This window comes from Pseudophryne corroboree, chromosome 1, assembly GCF_028390025.1.
Source record: "Pseudophryne corroboree isolate aPseCor3 chromosome 1, aPseCor3.hap2, whole genome shotgun sequence".
NCBI classification, from domain to species: Eukaryota; Metazoa; Chordata; class Amphibia; order Anura; family Myobatrachidae; genus Pseudophryne; species Pseudophryne corroboree.
Window position 1 is genome coordinate 828132974 of NC_086444.1, and position 22272 is coordinate 828155245.

Genomic DNA, 22272 nt, shown 5'->3' on the forward strand with positions numbered 1-22272 from the left:
CAAGCGCTTAAGCATACTGTCAGAGATATTCAGACGGAGGCCCTCAGTCTTTGTGATGTTCAGCTTGTAATAGGAAATTTCCACATATGAATCTAGGACAGAGTAAGTGTGGAAGAGAAGATTCAGGCTCTAGAAGGCATAACAAAATGTCGTCAGCGAAGAGACAGACCTTATGGGGCGTCTCTCCTATAATGGGTCCAATAATCGAGTCTAAAATTCGCTCAGCCAGAGGCTCAATAGACAAAGCAAAAACCAGAGGTGATAAAGGACAGCCCAGGCGAGTACCATTAGTAATATTGAACTTAGAAGAATTACAGCCATTGGTGAAAATGGAAGCCGATGGTGGAGTACAAAGCCAGAATAGAGTTAAGTATCCTATCTGCAAATCCAAATCTCCGTAAAGTAGCCTGTAAATAATCCCAATGAAGCCTATTGAATGCTTTTTCTGCATCCAAGGAAAGGACTAATAGAGGCTTGCCCTTTAGCTGGCAGTTTTCAATTATATTAGTAACTCTACGCGTGTTGTCTGACGCCTGACTGCCTAACACAAACGCCCATCTGATCATGATTGATCAGACTAGGCAAAAGAGGGGACAATCTATTCGCTATCATTTTAGCAAACAGTTTAATATCGGTGTTCAGCAATGCTATTGGGCAATAGTTCTGAACTGATGTGGGCGGTTTACCTGGTTTAGGTATAGTAACAATTCGGGCCTCCAACATTTCCTTTGGGAAGCAGGTAGCGCTGGATGCTTCATTAAAAACCGATAGCAGGACCGTGGCAAGGTTAGATTTAAACTTTTTGAAAAAGTTGGAGGGGTAGCCATCTGGGCCAGACGCTTTCTCTAGGGGAGAAGAATCGATGGCTGCTTCAACCTCTCCTTGCATCCATTTAGAGCTAAGGGAATCACAAATCTCAGAATCAATAGCGGGGATGGATAAACCTTTCAAAAACCCATTAATATCCACCATAGACGGTTGGGGGGTACTAAGGTCATCTTTTAAATGATATAATTGTGAGTAATATTCAGCGAATGCATTAGCTATCTCAACCCGATCCGTAACCTTGGTGCCCTTAGTCGTATGAACTGCATGCACACTTTCTTTAGCTCTACGTCCCCTCAATTTTCGTGCCAATAAACGTCCCGCTCTATTCCCAAGAGTATAATACCTTTGGTTGAGCCGCTCTAGATTGTAGTGCACTTCCACAAGAGCAAAGGTGTTAACCTTGTCCCGGGCAGCAAGTAGTTGCTTAAAGAGAGATATGTTTGATGGATCAATTTTATGTGCAGATTCTAATTGAGCTACTTCTCTCTCAGCTGAAGTATATCGTCGTTTAAAATCAGGTTTAAGCCTAGCTGCTATTTGGATTGCAGAGCCTCTATCCACAGCTTTCAGAGAACACCAATGGGTAAAAACCGACGTATCCTCAGGGCGATTAGTATCAAGATATAAATCTAGAGATCTCAGAATGGCCTGATGAGCCTCCTGCTGAGTGAGTAGGTGTGCGCCTAGTCTCCAAGAACCCGGGGGAACTACCCGCCTGCTAACATCCCAAACAAGCGAAAGAGGAGAGTGGTCTGACCAAGATATCGGTAGTATGTCAATCTTGTTTATGGAAGCTAGCGTCCAACTATCTACTAATGCCAAGTCAATTCTAGAGTATAAACTATGCATGTGGGAATAGAAAGTGTAGTCCCATACTGCGGGATGTTTGGACCGCCATGCGTCAAAATGCATATTCGGCCAACAATTGACGAAACTTACTAGAGGGGTCCTGGGGTTGACTCTAACGAAGGACTTGTGTTGGGGACTCCAATTAATACAGGGGTCCAAGACCATATTAAAGTCTCCGAGAATCAAGAGCGCACCTTTTGAGTGGTCTTGGAGAGTTCAACAAAAGGTCCTAAAAAATTAAATTTGTTTGGTACTTGGGGCGTAGCACAGACCAAGGTAGTCTCAACATTGTGTAAGTGACCAACTAGTATTAAATATCTCCCTTCAGGATCTTCATATTTGGAAGACAAAACAGAAAAAAAAAAATAATAATCCAGGAGAGCGACATCGGCCTTTTTAGTGGGCCCATTAGCCGTATAGCAATGGGGGTATCTAGAATTAGTCAAGAAAAAAAGGGGGGCGGGGGATTTTGACTGTTAAAGTGTGTTTCCTATACAGCCACATGTGCTTTAAGCTTATGGAAATAATTTAAAGCTAATCTCCGTTTTTGGGGGGAGTTGAACCCCTTAGCACTAATAGAAACTATGGCCCTCATTCCGAGTTGTTCGCTCGCTAGCTGATTTTAGCAGCATTGCACACGCTAGGCCGCCGCCCTCTGGGAGTGCATCTTAGCTTAGCAGAATTACAAACGAAAGATTAGCAGAATTGCGAATAGATAATTCTTAGCAGTTTCTGAGTAGCTCGAGACTTACTCCTACACTGCGTTCAGCTCAGGCCATTTCGTTCCTGGTTTGACGTCACAAACACGCCCTGCGTTTGGCCAGCCACTCCCCCGTTTCTCCAGACACTCCCGCGTTTTTCCCTGACACGCCTGCGTTTTTTAGCCAACGCCGGGAAAACGCTGAGTTGCCGCCCAGAAACGCCCCTTTCCTGTCAATCATTTACCGAACACCAGTGCGACTGAAAAGCACCGCAGACGCTAGAGCAAAACAGCTAAGTTTTTAGTAAAATAACTAAGCGCATGCGCTCTGCGTACCATGCGCAGTTAGCGGCTAATCGCAGTATAGCGAAAATCTGCAACGAGCGAACATCTCGGAATGACCCCCTATGTGTACCATACTTCACAATGAATAGGGCTTTTAGAAAATGGGCAAACTCAAATACACGGACACATGCACCTGATAAAAGGGGGATAGTAAACAAAAAAAACCACACATTTGGGAAAACATAGGGAAAGTAGAAAAGACAAAACTAAACTGATCTCCCTTGAGATCACAACCAGTCGCCATAGTGTGGCGACTGTGTATATGAAAGGGGGGTAGTAGCAAATCTCCTACCCTCCACCCTGTAAATATTATCAAGAACAATAGATACAAGAACATACAAGAAATACGAAAACAGATAATCAGACATAGAAAAACCTGAACATTGTGAGCAAACGGAGTAAAACCAAGTATAACAGTATGGCATCACCACTTAGTAATCACAACTGCATGCCTCATCCAGTGTCTCAAAGCATATCGAAATGCCCGAAAAAAAGAGGAAAAGGACATTATCAATAACTGACAAATCCATGGGGACTACGGCAACAAAACATCTATGTCATGAGAGGCACTAGACCAGTGGTCAGGGAACGGGGGTAAATTACCCCAAATGGGGTAAAAATGAAATTCCTGGGGGTAATGGACGATCGCGCTGCCGAGACACAGCCCCGTCCGGCTCGCAATGTGACGTGCTGACGTCACACTGCGCTCCCTCTTGCACGCCCTGCGCTGTGCTCCTGTCCATGGTGTTCTGTGGCGGACCACTGACAGAGTTCCGCAGGATCAGACAGTGGCCCACATAACAGTGGAAAATTCCCACTGGAATTACTGAGGTGAGGATGTGACCATATGTCTCCTAAAAGTCTTGTCCCTCCCCACTCCCCCCTTCAGCCCACATCCATTTTTCTTACATTCATTCTGTTTTGGGGAGAAAGTGTTAATTAACCCATGCATTGCCAAAAATAATAAAAATATAAAATAAACAGATTTTATATATATATATATATATATATATATATATATATATATATATATATATATACACACACACACACATACATACATATATATATACAGACACAGAGAGAAAACCACAGCACTCGCTACCCCAGAGGCGGGGTACAGCTATGCACTTACCACTCACAGGGTGGGGTGCATGTAACACAGCACTCTCCACCACAAAAGCAGGGTACACAGCTGTACTTACCACTCACAGGGCGGGGTGCATGTAGCCCATGACCACATCGATCAAATAAATACAAACAAAAAACCCAGCACTCACCAAAGTAAGCTCACTTATCCTCAACAATTCAATAAATAAATGATGGGGGTTTAGTTAGTGGATTGGCCAATGCACGGAAGCCTGCATACCGATCTCCAAGGTACCCCACCTTCATGCAGGTCCTACACTATCACACAGAGTCTTAAAACCTGACTACTTCACTGCTGTTACACACATCATCTGCCTGCTAGATTTAATGTGTACCTGCCACACTTCTGGGATGGCGAGTGCTGTGGTTTTCTCTCTGTGTGTATACAATGGGGTTAATCTATGGTTAACTCTTATTAACCGTGGCCACTAGCTTTCTCATGCACCCCTGTGTGGACTCTATTATCCTGAACCTGTCTCAGCTGTTCCTTAGCAATCATCTCTGAGCCAGTGCAAGGTGACTAGTGTACCTTTAAAAGCCATAAAGGGTGTGGCAGGTACACATTAAATCTAGCAGGCAGACGATGTGTGTAACAGCAGTGAAGTAGTCAGGTTTTAAGACTCTGTGATAGTGTAGGACCTGCATAAAGGTGGGGTACCTTGGAGATCGGTATGCAGGCTCCGTGCATTGGCCAATCCACTAACTAAACCCCCATCATTTATTTATTGAATTGTTGAGGATAAGTGAGCTTACTTTGGCGAGTGCTGGGTTTTTTGTTTGTATATATATATATATATATATATATATATATATATTAGGATTTTGATACCTACCGGTAAATCCTTTTCTCCTAGTCCGTAGAGGATGCTGGGGACGACATCAAGACCATGGGGGTATAGACTGGATCCGCAGGAGACATGGGCACTCTAAAGACTTTTCATTGGGTGTGAACTGGCTCCTCCCTCTAGGCCCCTCCTCCAGACCTCAGTTGTAGGAACTGTGCCCAGGGAGACTGACATTTCGAGGAAAGGAATTACTTAACTAGTGGTGAGATATCTACCAACTCACACCCTCAACCATGCCGCACACATGGCATTCAACATAACACATGCCAACAGGCATGAACCAATTGCAGCAACATGCTGAACTAAAATAACATAGTAACATAGTATCTGAGGTTGAAAAAAGACAATTGTCCATCGAGTTCAACCTATTTGTGGTCTCCTATGCATACACAACTTGTGTAACTGTAATTACTAAACTGCAGGTAAAATACGCACTGGGACGGGCGCCCAGCATCCTCTTCGTATTAGGAGAAAAGGATTTACCGGTAGGTATCAAAATCCTATTTTCTCATACGTCCTAGAGGATGCTGGGGACGACATCAAGACCGTGGGGTCTACACCAAAGCTTCAGTACGGACGGGAGAGTGCGGATGACCCTGCAGCACCGATTGACCAAACTTGAGGTCCTCATCGGGCGAGGTGTCAAACTTGTAGAACTTAGCAATTGTGTTTGACCCTGACCAAGTAGCTGCTCGGCAAGGTTGTAATGCCGAGACTCCCCGGGCAGCCGCCAAGGATGAGCCCACCTTCCTAGTGGAGTGGGCCTTTACCGACGTCGGTAACTGCAATCCAGCCATAGTATGACCTTGCTGAATCGTATTTCTAATCCAACGTGCAATAGTCTGCTTGGAAGCAGGACAGCCAATCTTGTTGTGAGCATACAGGACAAACAGAGCCTCTGTTTTCCGTATACGAGCTGTTCTAGTAACATAGATTTTCAAAGCTCTAACCAAATCTAGAGATTTTGACTCAGTGAATGTGTCTGTAACTACTGGCACTACAATAGGTTGGTTTACGTGGAAAGATGAAACCACCTTCGGAAGAAAATGTTGACGAGTCCTCAACTCTGCCCTATATTCATGGAAGATCAGGTAAGGGCTCTTTTGATACAAGGCCCCCAATTCAGACACCCGCCTTGCGGATGCCAAAGCATCACCACTTTCCAAGTGAGAAACTTCAACTCTATCTTTTGTAGAGGCTCAAACCAATCTGATTGAAGGAACTGCAATAGCACGTTAAGGTCCCATGGTGCCACTGGAGGCACGAATGGAGGTTGGATGTGCAGAACCCCTTTCACAAAGGTCTGAACTTCTGGAAGAGAGGCCAATTGTTTCTGGAAGAACACTGACAAGGACGAAATCTGGACCTTGATTGATGCCAATCGGAGGCCCGCCTCCACACCATCCTGCAGAAAATGGAGAAAACGTCCCAACTCAAACTCTTCCGTAGGAGCCTTCTTGGATTCACTCCAAGATACCTATTTTCTCCAAATACGGTGGTAATGTTTCGACATTACTCCCTTTCTGGCCTGAATAAGGGTGGGGATGCCCTTCTTCGGGAATACACTTTCTGGCTAGGATACGGCGCTCAACAGCCATGCCGTCAAACGTAGCCGAGGTAAGTCTTGGTACACACACGGCCCCTGCTGCAGCAGGTCGTCTCGAGGAGGAAGAGGCCGAGGATCTCCTATGAGTAACTGCTTAAGATCTGGGTACCAAGCCCTCCTTGGCCAGTCTGGGGCAATGAAGATTGCTCGAACCCTTATTTTTCTTATGATCCTGAGTACTTTTGGATCAGCAGAAGTGGAGGGAAGACATACACTGACGGAAACACCCACTGGGTCACCAGTGCATCCACTGCTACTGCTTGAGGATCCCTCGACCTGGAACAGTATCTCTGAAGCTTCTTGTTGAGACGAGATGCCATCATGTCTATTTGAGGAACTCCCCACAGACTTGTCACCTCTGCAAAGACATCTTGGTGGAGGCCCCACTCTCCTGGATGGAGATCGTGTCTGCTGAGGAAGTCTGCTTCCCAGTTGTCTACTCACGGAATTAATATTGCCAACAGAGCTTGTAGATGTTTTTCTGCCCAGCAGAGGATTTTTGTCGCCTCTACCATTGCCGCTCTGCTTTTCGTTCCGCCCTGCCTGTTTATGTATGCGACTGCTGTTACATTGTCCGCCTGGATCTGCACAGGACGGTCTTGAAGAAGATGTACTGCTTGTTGAAGGCCGTTGTAAATGGCTCTTAGCTCCAGAACGTTTATGTGAAGGCAGGCTTTCTGTTGTGACCAACGTCCCTGGAAGTTTTCTCCCTGAGAGACTGCTCCCCAGCCTCGAAGACTTGCATCCATGGTTACCAGGACCCATTCCTGAATCCCGAACCTGCATCCCTCTAGTAGGTGAGAGCTGTGTAACCACCACAGGAGCGAAATCCTGGTTTTTGACGACAGGATTATCTTTCTGTGCATGTGTAGGTGTGACCCCGACCACTTGTCCAACAGGTCCCACTGGAATACTCTGGCATGGAACCTGCCAAACTGTATGGCCTCGTAGGCCGCCACCATCTTCCCCAACAACCGAATGCACTGATGGATCGACACACTTGATGGTTTCAATATCTGTTTTACCATTTTCTGGATTTCCAGAGCCTTTTCCAGTGGAAGAAATACTCTCTGAACTTCTGTGTCCAGAATCATCCCGAGGAAAGACAACCTTGTCGTCGGTTCCAACTGTGACTTTGGGTAATTTATGATCCACCCGTGTTGTTGGAGTATTGACAGAGAGAGTGATATGTTTTGTAACAACTGCTCCCTGGACCTCGCCTTTATCAGGAGGTCGTCCAGATAAGGAATTATATTGACTCCTTTCTGATGAAGGAGAACCATCATCTCCGCCATCACCTTGGTGAATACCCTCGGCGCCGCGGAGAGCCTAAAGGTAACGTCTGGAATTGGTAATGGCAATCCCGAACCGCGAATCTCAGATAAACCTGGTGAGGAGGATAAATGGGAACATGCAGGTAAGCATCCTTTATGTCCACCGACACCAAGTAGTCCCCCTCCTCCAGACTGGCAATCACTGCCCGAAGTGATTCCATTTTGAACTTGAACCTTTTTAGGTAACCATTCAGATCCTTTAGATTTAGGATCGGTCTGACCGAGCCGTCCGGCTTCGGAACCACAAAGAGGCTTGAATAAAAACCCCTCCCTTGTTGTGACAACGGTACCAGGACTATGACCTGGTCTTGACATCATTTTTGGATTGCCGCTGTTACTGCTTCTCTTTCTGACGGAGAAACTGGCAAGGTCGATTCGAAAAATCGGCATGGGGGAACGTCTTGAAACTCCAGCTTGTACCCCAGGGATACTATTTGCAACACCCAGGGATCCAGGCCAGACAGAATACAATCCTGGCTGAAGAGTCTGAGACGTGCCCCCACTCGAGCGGACTCCCGCAAGGGAGCTCCAGCATCATGCTGGGGATTTGGCAGTAGTAGGGGTAAACTTCTGCTCTTGGGAACCTGGAGCCGCTGTGGGCTTCTTTCTCCTTCCCCTAACTGCAAAGAAGGGGGAACCTCTCGTCTTTTTGTATTTATTGGGCCAAAAGGACTGCATTTGCGGGTGATAGGTCTTTTTTGCCGGTGTAGGCGCAGAGGGCAAAAATGGCGACTTACCTGCGGTAGCCGCCGAGACTAACGCACCCAGGCCATCACCAAATAAGGCCTCACCTTTATATGGGAGAGCCTCCATGTTTCTTTCGGAATCTGCATCCGCATTCCACTGGCGAATCCACAACGCCCGCCAAGTCGATACTGCCATGGTAGCGGCCTGTGAATTTAAGAGTCCAATATCCTTCATTGCTTCTAGCATGTAGGCGGCAGCGTCCTTGACATTCCCTAACTTAAGGAGTATCTCATCTTTATCAATTGTGTCAATTTCTGATGACACGCTTTTTGACCATTTTTCAATAGCGCGACTCACCCATTCGTAGGCAATAGTGGGCCTAATCAGTGTACCATTGGTAACATAAATGGATTTCAATGTCGTTTCCATTTTGCGTTCTGCCGGCTCTTTAAGAGAAGCCGTGCCAGGATCAGGGAGAATTACTTTCTCTGTCAACCTGGAAAGTGCACTGTCTAACACAGGGGGTAAGTCCCACTTTTTCCTGTCCTCAGCCGGGAAAGGGTAAGCTATGTGAATCCTTTTGGGAATACGAAATCTTTTATCAGGATTCACCCACATCCCTTCAAACAGAGCATTTAGTTCGTGTGAAGGGGGGAACGTGACTTTTGACTTCTATTCCTTACATAAATACGCCTTCTCCTGAGGTACAGGAGTGGTTTCTGTAACCTCCAACACGTCCCTTATAGCCACAATCATATATTGTATATTTTTTGCCAATTTATGATCTATCGCTCTGGATTCACTATCGTCGACACAAGAGTCAGAATCCGGGTCGGTATCAGTATTTACAACATTTGCAAATGGTCTCTTATGTGACCCAGAGGGGCCGCCCGCATAAGGAATAACAGCATCCTGAAAAATCACATCTTCCACAGATTTTCTCCAGCATGCAGCCTTAGATTCAGATTTATCTAATCTACAGTTAATCAGATGCATACGGTCACGTATCTTTCACCCATGCAGGCTCTTGGTGTGCCGGTAGCGCCACCACATTAAAACTCTGTGTCCCTAAAATGGCTTCCTCCGGGGAGGAACTCCCTGCCTCAGACATGCCTCACACGTGTACAGCACACTAACAGACACACTGGGACTTATTTTGGGGACAGACCCACAGTAAAATCTTTCAGAGGTACACAGGATAGGAGCAGCCAGTTCACAATCCCAGCGCCAGTATTTCCTGTGAACACAGTATGTCCACAGCCTAACAGCGCTTTGTGCCCCCCCTTAATAGCACCCTGTACTTGTCAGAAGTGGAGGAGAGGACCAGCATGTTCTCTGCAGCCTGAGGAGACAGAGAAAATGGCGCTGAGTAGTGTGCTGGCTGCCTGAGGAAGAAGCTCCGCCCCTGCAATGGCGCGTCCTTACACTCATACAAACACTGTAATATTTATACTGGCGGTGGTAGGGCTGTGCCAGCGGCAACTTATGCCCCCTTTTAGCCAGTTTGAGGTATTTTTCTTGCTGCCCAGGGCGCCCCACGCCCTGCACCCTGTAGTGCCTGTGTGTGTGGGCAGCAATGGCGCGCTGCGCTCCTGCCAGCCGCGCCGCACCTCAGCCGTCACTTACTTGATAGAAGATCATTCTTCTTATACGCACCTGTCTTCTGACTTCTGGCTCTGTGAGGGGGGTGACGGCGTGCTGTGGGAGTGAGCATCTAGACACGGCTAGCATTCAGTTCCCTTCAGGAGCTAATGGTGTCCTGTCAGCCAGAAGCAGAGCCATGAACCCACGAAGCAGGGAGTCTGATGCCAGCAGATCTCCCTGAAAATAAAAAACCTAACATAAGTAGAGCTCCTCAGAGTGCATCCAGTCGACCTGGGCACATTTCTAAAACTGAGTTCTGGAGGAGGGGCATAGAGGGAGGAGCCAGTTCACACCCAAAGAAAAGTCTTTAGAGTGCCCATGTCTCCTGCGGATCCCGTCTATACCCCATGGTCTTGATGTCGTCCCCAGCATCCTCTAGGACGTATGAGAAATATAAATATATATATATATATATATATATATATATATATATATATATATATATATATACACACACACACACACATACACACACACACACACACACACACACACACACATCAGAAATGCCATATGAACAGTGATAACCAGTATATATGCACAGTAATATATGATTTTCTTTCTTTCAAATCAAGGGGGTAACGTCGGCATATCTAAATATATTTTGGGGTCATAAGTAAAAAAGTTCCCTGACCCCTGCACTAGACAAACCCACACAGAAACACATGAAAAAAACAAAAACTTTGAAAGATGAACCATTAACATAGTAATCCACAACAGAGAATCAGACTTATGAAAACTCATACAGTGTGGATAAGAAAGGCAAAACCAGGCATTACAGTATAGCAGGGGTGGGGAACCTTTGGCCCTCCAGCTGTTGTTGAACTACACATACCAGCATGCCTTGCTACAGTTTTGTTATATGGCCATGCTAAAACTGTTGCAGGGCATGCTGGGATGTGTAGTTCAACAACAGCTGGAGGGCCGAAGGTTCCCCATCCCTGCAGTATAGAATCACCATATCGTAATCAAAACTGCATATGTCATCCAGTGTCGCTATATTATGAAAGTCACTAGGTAAACCTAGGCAGAGACACATAGAAAAGGGAAAATGGACCAGCCATACTGCAAAATCCAGAAATTACATACTCTACCCCACCGTGGACCAGTCCAGCTGGAGTGGCTGGTGGGGGGAGGCGCCTGAAATAGAACCTGCAATGTTTCACAATTTAAGCAGTTTTGCTCCTTCATCTGTGTTAGGAATGGAGACAGTGGAACCTTCACGGGAGACTAACAAATTAGTAGGGAACCCCCAGCGATAGGGGGTATTTGCCTTCCGGAGGGCAGAAGTAATGGAGTAAAATGATCGTCGTTTAAGGAGAGTTGCTGCAGACATGTCCCCGAAGAGTTGAAGCTCCCCAAGGGCTGTAGATGTGTCAGACGTTGACCTGGCCGCTTTCAATAAAGATTAAAATAATGCATCCGCATCAGAACATCTCTAGGGGTGTTGTCAGGAGCTGCTCTAGCCTTGGGTAACCGGTGAATCCGGTCAATAAGCAAATCCGGAGGATACTTGAGGCAAAAGAGTCTTGAATAAGGCCACTGCGTAGTCATGCAAACTTCTATTCGACACAGACTCAGGAACTTCGCACAATTTGAGGTTATTGCGGTGCGATCTGTCCTCCAAATCCGTGACCGTACATCCGCCTCAAGTGCGTCATGAGAGTCAATTAGGCCATTATGTGACTCAACTACTTCCTCCATTTTAGTTTCCAGATGATTAGTGTGGCCACCAAGTTCGTCTATGGATTGTTGACATGACAGTAGGGTGGTGCGGAATTCGGCTGCAACATCATCCTTAAAGCGGGACAAAAGTAGCTTCATAGTACCCCTTGAAAAATGAAAGCTAGTTTATAGGGCTTGCTCAGTTTTATTTGAAGGCACAGAAAGAAAACAAAAAACAAACAAACAAAACAAAAAAAACACAGACCGCAAAGGGGTCCCAATTACACGAAATACAGAGAATACGCCTAGTAGGTTGGCATAGACAGGGTCAATAAAGCCAGGAGGCTATCCAGCATCCAATATGTCAGCCAGTAAGTAAAAAGCTGTAATCCACAGGGGGGTGCAGATGAAGTCAGTCTTTGTGGCCAAACCAGGTGAGGGAAGGCACAACCAATAAAGTGACCACAATCACCGCCTTGCAGGTCCCCTCAGGGCAACCACCACAATAATAGCAGCCACAGTAGTTTCCACAGCAAACAGCAGCAGCTTCAGGGGCAAAAGGACGCAGGCTCACCAGAGTTCAGTAGCTGAGGGATCACCAGGGAGATGGAGTCAGGCACCGCTTCTTACTCACTAAGCTGCGTCCGCGGCTGGGCTCCCTCCGGTACCAGGCTCTACAGGGGGCCACCCACACCAAGGGAGCTTCAGGGGCTGACAGCAGGTGATCTCGCCCGGCCAGGCATCCAGGGAGGTCCCAGGTGGACAGCTGACGAAGGCAAAGTCGCCACTGCCGAGCAGGCCGCGTCCGCATCCAGGCTCTGCCTGGCAGCGTGTCTCAGGAGGCCACCGGGGTGCGTGCTGTGACGGGGGCAGCGGAGGGACGACTGCACCGGGCCGAGCAGCAGGTGAGACCCCAAGGGAAAGCAGAGGCGCCTCTTCTGACCAGACCGCGTCCGCAGTGTGGTGACTGACTGCGTCTGGTCCGGCAGGAAAGACCGCGGCTTCTCCCGGTGTGGTAGGTCGCAACCCGACGGAGGCCCCGGTCAGCCAGAGAGATAAGCAGTGTGCTCAGGGCGGCTCATGTAGGCAGGACAGGGGTTGAGGAAGCCGGTGATAAGGCTGAAACAGGCGATACGGGCACTTATAAAGCGGGCCAGCCAGAAGCTTTATCAGAACACGTCTGCTCCAGTGAATTGCTAAGTCACGCCCCTGCAGGATGATCTTTACTTCCACATACGAGGTCTCCTCAAATCGTGCCCAAAAAGTGTTGAGGAAACACTGGCCTATCATCACTACTGACCCCAAATTAAAAAGGGATAAGTAGTGAGTTTCCTTTATGTGCCTACAGACATGGTCCAAATCTTTAACAGATGCTGATTTGACCAACTTGACAGCCACAGTCCTTTAATCAGTCTTGAATGCCAGCCTGTAATAATGGGTGTTATCGATGTGCGGATTGTACAACCTGTAGGTCGTGCTGTATTATGTAGGTAGGACTACAAGCAACTTCAGAGATAGAATGGCCAACCATCACTCTACAAACAAACCAGTCGTTAAGCAAATTGCACTTTTAGGACATTTAGGGGTACATTCAATTAGGGTCGGATCCATTCCGACATGCATTTGTGGGAATGGATTTGACAACCCCTATTCAATCTCATCTCAATTCGACTTTTAAAAAGTCGAATTGAGATGAGGGACCCAGGGGAGGAGAGGGGAGGGAGCCGCGGGGACAGTCGCGGGCAGACGGAGGAGAGCAGCGTTACAGTAGCGCTGCAGAAGGACATCTCACAGCCGCTCGACCTCACGGCAGTGTCTACCCGGCTCCAGCAAGCGTGACCTCACTTGCTTAGAGCCGTGTGGACGCTGCCGTGAGAGGCGCGGCTGTGAGACATCCTGCTGCAGCGCTGTGCTGTAGCGCTTCTCTCCCCTGTATGCCCTGTGGCTGTCCCCCGTGGCTCCCCTCCTCTCCTCCTCTGGGTCCCACATCTCAATTCGACTTTTTAAAAGTCGAATTGAGATGAGATTGAATAGGGGTTGAACGACTTGTGTTGCATCACTTCTGGTTCCAGGGACACTTATATATTTACTTTTAGGTTTGTAAAAACAGATTAGAACATAACTTTTATTAATATACACTTTAAAAAAAAAGTCTGTATCAATAAAAGTTATGGTCTAATCACTTTTTACAAACATAAAAGTAAATATAAATAATAAGTGTGCCCCCGATAGTCTAACAGCCTACTTTGCCCTTGCAAACCTCCCTAACAACTTATCCATCATAAAATACCATCAGGGAGTTGTCTGATTGGCTGCAAATGTATTTTGCAGCAAGACAACAACCCCAAACATACAGTCAATGTCATTAAGAACTATCTTCAGTATAAAGAAGAACAAAAAGTCCTGGAAGTGATATATGGCCCCCACAGAACCCTGAGCTCAACATCACCAAGACTGTCTGGGATTACATGAAGAGACAGAAGAATTTTAGCATGCCTACATCCTTCGGAAGATATTTGGTTAGTTCTCCAAGATGTCTGAAAGAACCTACCTGCCAAGTTTCTTCAAAAACTTTGTGCAAGTATACCTAGAAGAATTGCTTTAGTACACTTTCTTGCAATTTCAATAAAAAAGTACTTCTAGGGTAGATTGTCTTTGCGGTGTGAAGAGAAATTTGTAAACAATCTAATTCTATTTTCTGTAAATTCACAGGGGGTATACTATTAGGTAAAGTACTGCTGCTAATAGGATAGCTGGGGGCTATCCTATTAGCCCTGATGCAGCGCGCTCCTCCCCCTGATGCCGGCACTTATTGGGGATTATGCTTCTGGTGCCTTGACCACCCAAAGCATAATCCGTGATAAGTGGGCTGGCACAGCTGCGATAATACATAGGATTGGATGTTTTTGCGCAATCACAGGTCCAATTTCAGCCTAAAACGGACTCTAATTGGATACTGCGGTAATGACCATCAGTCATTAATCGCAATATCCAGACTTTTATTATGATACTGCCCACAGTCTTCTGAAAAAAAAAAAAAATAAAATAAAATAAAAAAAAAAAAAGGAGGAAACCCCCCCCCCCTCCCCCCCAGGATTTTAATACCTACCGGTAAATCCTTTTCTCCTAGTCCCTAGAGGACGCTGGGGTCCACTTCAGTACCATGGGGTATATACTGTTCCGCAGGAGCCATGGGCACTTTAAGACTTTTCTAGAGTGTGAACTGGCTCCTCCCTCTATGCCCCTCCTCCAGACCCCAGTATAGGAACTGTGCCCAGGGAGACGGACATTTCGAGGAAAGGATTTACTTTAAAGTTAACGGTGAGATTTACACCAGCTCACACTTCAACCATGCCGCACAACATGGTATTCAACAAAACACATGTCAACAGCATGAACATTACATCAAACGTGCTGAAAACATTTTCAACAAAATAACAACTGCAGGTAAAGTACGCACTGGGATGGGTGCCCAGCATCCTTCACGGACTAGGAGAAAAGGATTTACCGGTAGGTATTAAAATCCTGTTTTCTCATACGTCCTAGAGGATGCTGGGGTCCACTTCAGTACCATGGGGTTATACCAATGCTTCAATACGGGCGGGAGAGTGCGGTTGACCCTGCAGCACCGATTGACCAACCTGTAGGTCCTCATCGGCCAAGGTGTCAAACTTGTGAAACTTAGCAAACGTGTTTGCCCTTGACCAAGTAGCAGCTCGGCAAAGCTGTAATGCCGAGAGCCCCCGGGCAGCCGCCCAGGACGAGCCCACCTTTCTAGTAGAATGGGCAGTCACTGAATTTAGTAACGGCAATACTGCCGTAGAATAAGCATGCTGAATCGTACCTCTGACCCAGCACGCAATAGTTTGCTTAGAAGCAGGATCCTCAATCTTGTTGGGAGCATACAGGACAAACAGAGCCTCTGTTTTCCTTATCCGAGCCGTTCTAGCGACATAGATTCTCAAAGCCCCAACCACATCTAGGGACTTTGAAGCAGCGATGGTGTCAGTAGCCACTGGCACCACAATAGGCTGGTTTATATGTAAAGAAAAAAACACCTTTGGAAGAAATTGTTGACGAGTTTGTAACTCAGCTCCATCTTCATGGAGAACCAAGTACGGCCCTTGTGAGACAAGGCCCCTAACTCAGACACCCTTCTTGCGGATGCCAAGGCCAACAGCATGACCACTTTCCAAGTGAGAAATTTCAACTCAATCTCCTGGAGAGGTTCAAACCAATCCGATTGAAGGAATCGCAACACCACGTTAAGATCCCATGGTGCCACAGGAGGCACAAATGGAGGTTGGATGTGTAGCATCCCCTTCACGAATGTCTGAACTTCTGGAAGGGAGGCCAATTGTTTCTGAAAGAAAACGGACAAGGCCGAAATCTGGACCTTGATTGAAAACAATCGTAGGCCCGCATCCACACTCGCCTGGAGAAAATGGAGAAAACGTCCTAACTGAAACTGTTTCGTTGGAGTCTTCTTGGTTTCACACCAAGACACATATTTTCTCCATATACGGTGTAATGTTTAGACGATACTCCCTTCCTGGCCTGAATAAGAGTGGGAATGACTTCTTTTGGAATACCTTTTCGGGCTAGGATTCTGCGCTCAACAGCCATGACGTCAAACGTAGCCGCGGTAAGTCTTGATACACGCACGGCCCCTGCTGCAGCAGGTCCTTGCGGAGAGGAAGAGGCCGAAGATCTTCTATGAGCAACTCCTGAAGATCTGGATACCAAGCCCTCCTTGGCCAGTCTGGGACAATGAGGATCGCTCGAACTCCTGTTCTTCTTATGATTTTGAGAACTTTTGGAATGAGTGGAAGTGGAGGGAAGACATATACCGACCGAAACACCCACTGGGTCACTAGTGCATCCACTGCTACTGCTTGAGGGTCTCTTGACCTGGAACAATATGTCTGAAGCTTCTTGTTGCGACGAGACGCCATCATGTCTATTTGAGGAATTCCCCAAAGACCTGTCAACTCTGCGAAGACTTCTTGGTGGAGGCCCCACCCTCCTGGATGGAGATCGTGTCTGCTGAGGAAGTCTGCTTGCCAGTTGTCCACTCTCAGAATGAAAATTGCCGACAGAGCTTTTGCATGTCTTTCTGCCCAGAGGAGGATCTTTGGCACCTCTGCCATTGCCGCTCTGCTTTTCATTCCGCCCTGACGGTTTATGTACGCGACTGCTGTTACATTGTCCGACTGGACCTGTACGGGTTGATCTTGAAGAAGATGTACTGCTTGTAGAAGGCAGTTGTAAATGGCTCTCAACTCCAGAACGTTTATGTGAAGACAAGCTTCTTGACTTGACCATCTTCCTTGGAAGCTCTCCCCCCTGTGTGACTGCTCCCCAGCCTCGGAGACTTCCATCCGTGGTCACAAGGATCCAGTCTTGAATCCCGAAGCTGCCTCTAGGAGGTGAGAACTGTGTAGCCACCACAGGAGCGAAATTCTGGCTTTGGATGATAGGATTATCCTCTGAAGCATGTGTAGATGGGATCCGACCACTTGTCAAATAGGTCCCACTGGAATACTCTGGCATGGAATCGGCCAAACTGTATGGCCTCGTAGGCCGCTACCATCTTCTCTAACAACCGAATGCATTCATGAATCGACACTCTTGTTAGTTTCAGAATTTGTTTGACCATTCTCTAGATTTCCAGAGCCTTTTCTACTGGAAGAAACACCCTCTGCACTTCTGTGTCCAGTATCATCCCCAGAAAGGACACTCTTGTCATCGGTTTCAATTGTAACTTTGGAAAACTTATGATCCAACCGTGATGTTGAAGTACTGTCAGGGAAAGTGCCATGTTCTGCACCAACTTTTCCCTGGATCTCGCTTTTATCAGGAGATCTTCCAGGTCAGGAATTATATTGACTCCTTGCTGTCGAAGGAGGACCATCATCTCCTGCCATCACCTTGGTGAAAAGTCTCAGTGCTGTGGAAGGTCCGAACGGCAACACCTGAAATTGGTAATGACAATTCTGTATTGCGAATCTAAGATAAGCTTGATGTGGAGGATAATTGGGAACGTGTAAGTAGGCATCTTTTATGTCTACTGACACCATGAAGTCCCCCTCCTCCAGACTGGAAACCACTGCCCTCAGAGATTCCATCTTGAACTAGAACCTTTGCAGGTAGAGATTCAGAGTATACAGGTTTAGAATCGGTATGACCGAGCCGTCCGGCTTCGGAACCACGAATAGGGTTGCCATAAAACCCTTCTCCTTGTTGTAACAAGGGAGCCGGGACAAAAACTTGATCCTTACACAATTTTTGTATTGCTGCTGCCACCACTTCCCTGTCTAGGATAGAAGCTGGTGAGGTCGATTTGAAAATACGGCCTGGGGAAATGTCTTGAAACTCCAGTTTGTACCCGTGGAACTCTATTTGTATGACCCACGGGTCTAGGCCAGATTGAACCCAGAACTGACTGAAGAGTTTCAGACGTGCCCCCACCTGAGCAGACTCCCGCAAGGGAGCCCCAGCGTCATGCTGAAGATTTGGCAGAAGCAGAGGTTGATTTCTGCTACTGTGATCCTGGAGACACTGTGGACATTATTTCCTTTTCCCCTTCCTTTTACCCACAAAGAAAGGGGAACCTTTACCCTTTTTTGTAATTTTTGGGCCGAAATGACTGCATCTGGGAGTGATGTGTCTTTTTTTGCCGGCGCAGGAGCAATAGGCAAGAATGTCGACTTACCTGCGGTAGCCGCAGAAACTAAAGCATCCAGGCCATCTCCAAATAAGGACTCATCTTAATACGGGAGAGCCTCCATATTCCTTTTGGAATCTGCGTCAGCATTCCATTGGCGAATCCACAATGCCCTCCGTGCTGAGATTGCCATGGTAGCGGCTCTTGATCCCAAGAGACCAATATCTTTCATGGTTTCTAGCATGTACGCAGCAGCGTCTTTGATATGACCTAACGTTAGGAGTATCTCGTCTCTATCTATCAATGTCTGATGACAAGTTTTCTGACCACTTTTCAATAGCACCACTCACCCACGCACAGGCAATGGTAGGCCTGAGTAGTGTCCCATTGGCCACATCAATAGATTACAACGTAGTCTCCAACTTGCGGTCTGCCGACTCCTTAAGTGAAGCCATCCCAGGCGCAGGGAGAAACACCTTTTTTCTTTAACCTTGACAGGGCACTGTCTAAAATGGGGGGTGACTCCCACCTTTTCCTGTCCTCTGCATGGAAAAAGCTAAGCTGCCTGACTTCTTTTGGGAATCTGAAAATTTCTTTTTGGGTTAAACCAGACTCCCTCCAAGAGACTGTTCAGCTCATGAGGTGGAGGGAAAGTTACATTACTTCTTTACTAAAGTAAGCCTGCTCCTGTGGTAAAGGAGGGGCCCCCGTAACTTCTAATACCTCCTTTATAGCTAAAAACATGTTTTTAATGTTTTTCGCCAACTTAGGACCTATTCCCCTGGAATCACTATTGCCGACACAGGAATCAGCGTCCGTGTCGGTATCATTTCATGCTAATTGTGCAAATGTTTATGTGACCCAGAGGGGTCCCCTGTGGATGAAAGGCAGAACTATTAAAAATCACATCTTCAACAGATTATTTTCAGTTTTCTGCATGAGACTCAGACTTATCCAATCTCTTACTGATATGATTCACACTATCACGTAAATCTTTCACCCAGTCAGGCTCTTGGTGTCACATTACAACTCTGTGTCCCTAACATGGCTCCCACAGAGGAAGAGCTCCCTGCCTCAGACATGTCACACACGTGCACAATCACACCACAGACACTCCGGGGCTTATAGGGGACAGACCCACAGTAAAATCTGTCAGAGGGACACAGAAAAGAATTGGCAGTTCACAAATCAGCGCTTAAATAAAAAATCCCTGTGTCGTGTACTTTGTACACAGAGACTTTCCGCTCTCTATATATATTGTCCACAATATACACTTTCCCCCCCTTTTTTCACTCGGATACTAAAATCATAAGTTGAGAGGAGGATCAGCGTTTCTTCCCTTGCTTTTTGCTGGAAGAAAATGGCGCTGAACAGTGTGCTGGCTGCCTGAGGAAGAAGCCCCGTCCCCTGCAATGACGCGTTTTTCCTCAGCAAACATGAGGTAATATTTATACTGCCGGGGGTGTAAGATTGTGCCACGGCCCAATATGCTACCTTTTTGCCAGTCAGAGTAGGTTTTCATGCATACCAGGGCGTCCACCCCAGCGCCCTGCTGTGCGCTGTGTATGGATAGCATGTCCGCGCAGCGTTCCCGCTCGCTGCGAGGTACCTTGAGCCGTCACGATGACCGGAGGTCCTTCTTGCAGATCTCCGGTAATAATACTCACGCGTCTTCTGACTTCTGGCTCTGCTAGGGGGGTGACGGCGTGCTGTGGGAGTGAGCGCATAGCCGCAGCTAGTGTTCCGTTCCCTTCAGGAGCTAATGGTGTCCTGTCAGCAAGAAGCAGAGCTATGAAACTATTCAGGAAGTTGGTTCCTACTTCTTCCCCCTAAGTCCCACGAAACAGGGAGACTGTTGCCAGCAGTCTCCCTGAAAATAAAAAACCTAACAAAGTCTTTCAGTGAAACTCAGTAGAGCTCCACTGGAGTGCAACCAGTCTGCCTGGGCACATTTTCTAAACTGGGGTCTGGAGGAGGGACATAGAGGGAGGAGCCAGTTCACACTCTAGAAAAGTCTTAAAGTGCCCATGGCTCCTGCGGAACCGTCTATACCCCATGGTACTGAAGTGGACCCCCAGCATCCTCTAGGACGTATGAGAAAAAAAAAATCAAGATATATCATATGTGTGGGTACAGCGTAAATACTACAGCTACAACACTAAATGTCCATGCTTAGTGAAGATACCACAATTTAGCAGCAATCAATATTTCATGTTAATTGAGACAGTTATGTAAAGTAAAATACCTATTTATGTAAAAGTATGGTGAGTGTTATATTTACGAAGAACAGGGCTTACCACTTGTATAGAGAATTTTTGCCAACGTAATTTCTAAAATGGCACCTCGACTCCCCTCATTAAGCATGTGTAACTATTGCAGAGAGAAACAAAAAAAGACTTTTAAATACAGAATAGTTGAGAAATATCAATCACTCAAAGAAACAAAATTAAGTAAAGAGATCTTATAAATGGTCCAAATATTCTGTATGCAGGAAAGAAACATATAATAGAGATAATGGTTTTGACAAAACAATGTTCTCTGGCCAACTGACTGCTCATGATATACTGTATGCGGTTTATACACAACTCTGCTCAGAACACATCAATACAACATCCAAGGGAATGTAGCGTTCAGGGGAAGGCCTGCATGAACTGAAGCTTGGACTCAACCAAAGTAAAGCTTTTTGGAAAAGGGGGGATGGGGGGGGGGGGGAGAAAGGGGGGGACTGCACACCCTAAAGATATTAAGAGGTGCTATCACATTGAGGCTTCTAATACTATGCTGGAGGATGCAGATGTGCACTCCTAGCACTATGAACACTGATCGTAAGAATAATTTAAATAAGCCCTCACAATTAAAATGGAGTATAATTGAAGTTCTTAGCACACATTTGCACAAATATGCGGGCCAATGTACCGTGACTAGGTGACATCATCACATGGGTCCCTAACATTCCTAACAGGCCCCAGATAAAAATAGGCCCATCACCATGACGATGATTAACTGCACAGCTGGTCACATGGCTGCAATAAATTATAAGAATTACAAAAATATTTTTAGTTTCTCAAAAAGTTATGCTGTTTTTCTACTTTTATGTATTTTGGGAGACATTGGGGCTTATAGTGTAGGGACTGTACACGCCCATATGTCACTGGCCACACCTACACAACATTAGCCACACCACCTCAGCTGCTCACAATAGGCCCTTGATAATTTTTAGCCCCAGGTCCATGTGGACCTATATCCGGCCCTGGTCAAATCTCAAGACATTTAGTAAACAGAGCATCACAATTTATGAAGAGCTAATAGTAAACTTATTATCAAATGAATCAGAACAATGAATTGTATCCAAATAATAAGAATTTACTTACCGATAATTCTATTTCTCGGAGTCCGTAGTGGATGCTGGGGTTCCTGAAAGGACCATGGGGAATAGCGGCTCCGCAGGAGACAGGGCACAAAAAGTAAAGCTTTCCGATCAGGTGGTGTGCACTGGCTCCTCCCCCTATGACCCTCCTCCAAGCCTCAGTTAGGTACTGTGCCCGGACGAGCGTACACAATAAGGGAGGAATTTTGAATCCCGGGTAAGACTCATACCAGCCACACCAATCACACCGTACAACTTGTGATCAAACCCAGTTAACAGTATGATAACAGAGGAGCCTCTGAAAGATGGCTTCCTAAACAATAACCCGAATTAGTTAACAATAACTATGTACAATTATTGCAGATAATCCGCACTTGGGATGGGCGCCCAGCATCCACTACGGACTCCGAGAAATAGAATTATCGGTAAGTAAATTCTTATTTTCTCTATCGTCCTAGTGGATGCTGGGGTTCCTGAAAAGGACCATGGGGATTATACCAAAGCTCCCAACCGGGCGGGAGAGTGCGGATGACTCTGTAGCACCGAATGAGAGAACTCCAGGTCCTCCTTAGCCAGAGTATCAAAT

The 22272-nt window shown here is 46.5% G+C and overlaps 1 protein-coding gene across 3 annotated transcripts in view; it reads right to left on the reverse strand.

Annotated features, from left to right (window-relative positions):
- HELQ (helicase, POLQ like) overlaps window positions 1-22272 on the reverse strand; it is a 120468-nt gene that overhangs the window by 67617 nt on the left and 30579 nt on the right. For all 3 annotated transcript variants that reach the window (XM_063919746.1, XM_063919748.1, XM_063919740.1), the window contains exon 6: window positions 20617-20689. In XM_063919746.1, the coding sequence (XP_063775816.1) occupies window positions 20617-20689 (73 nt within the window). The remainder of the gene's footprint in view (window positions 1-20616; window positions 20690-22272) is intronic.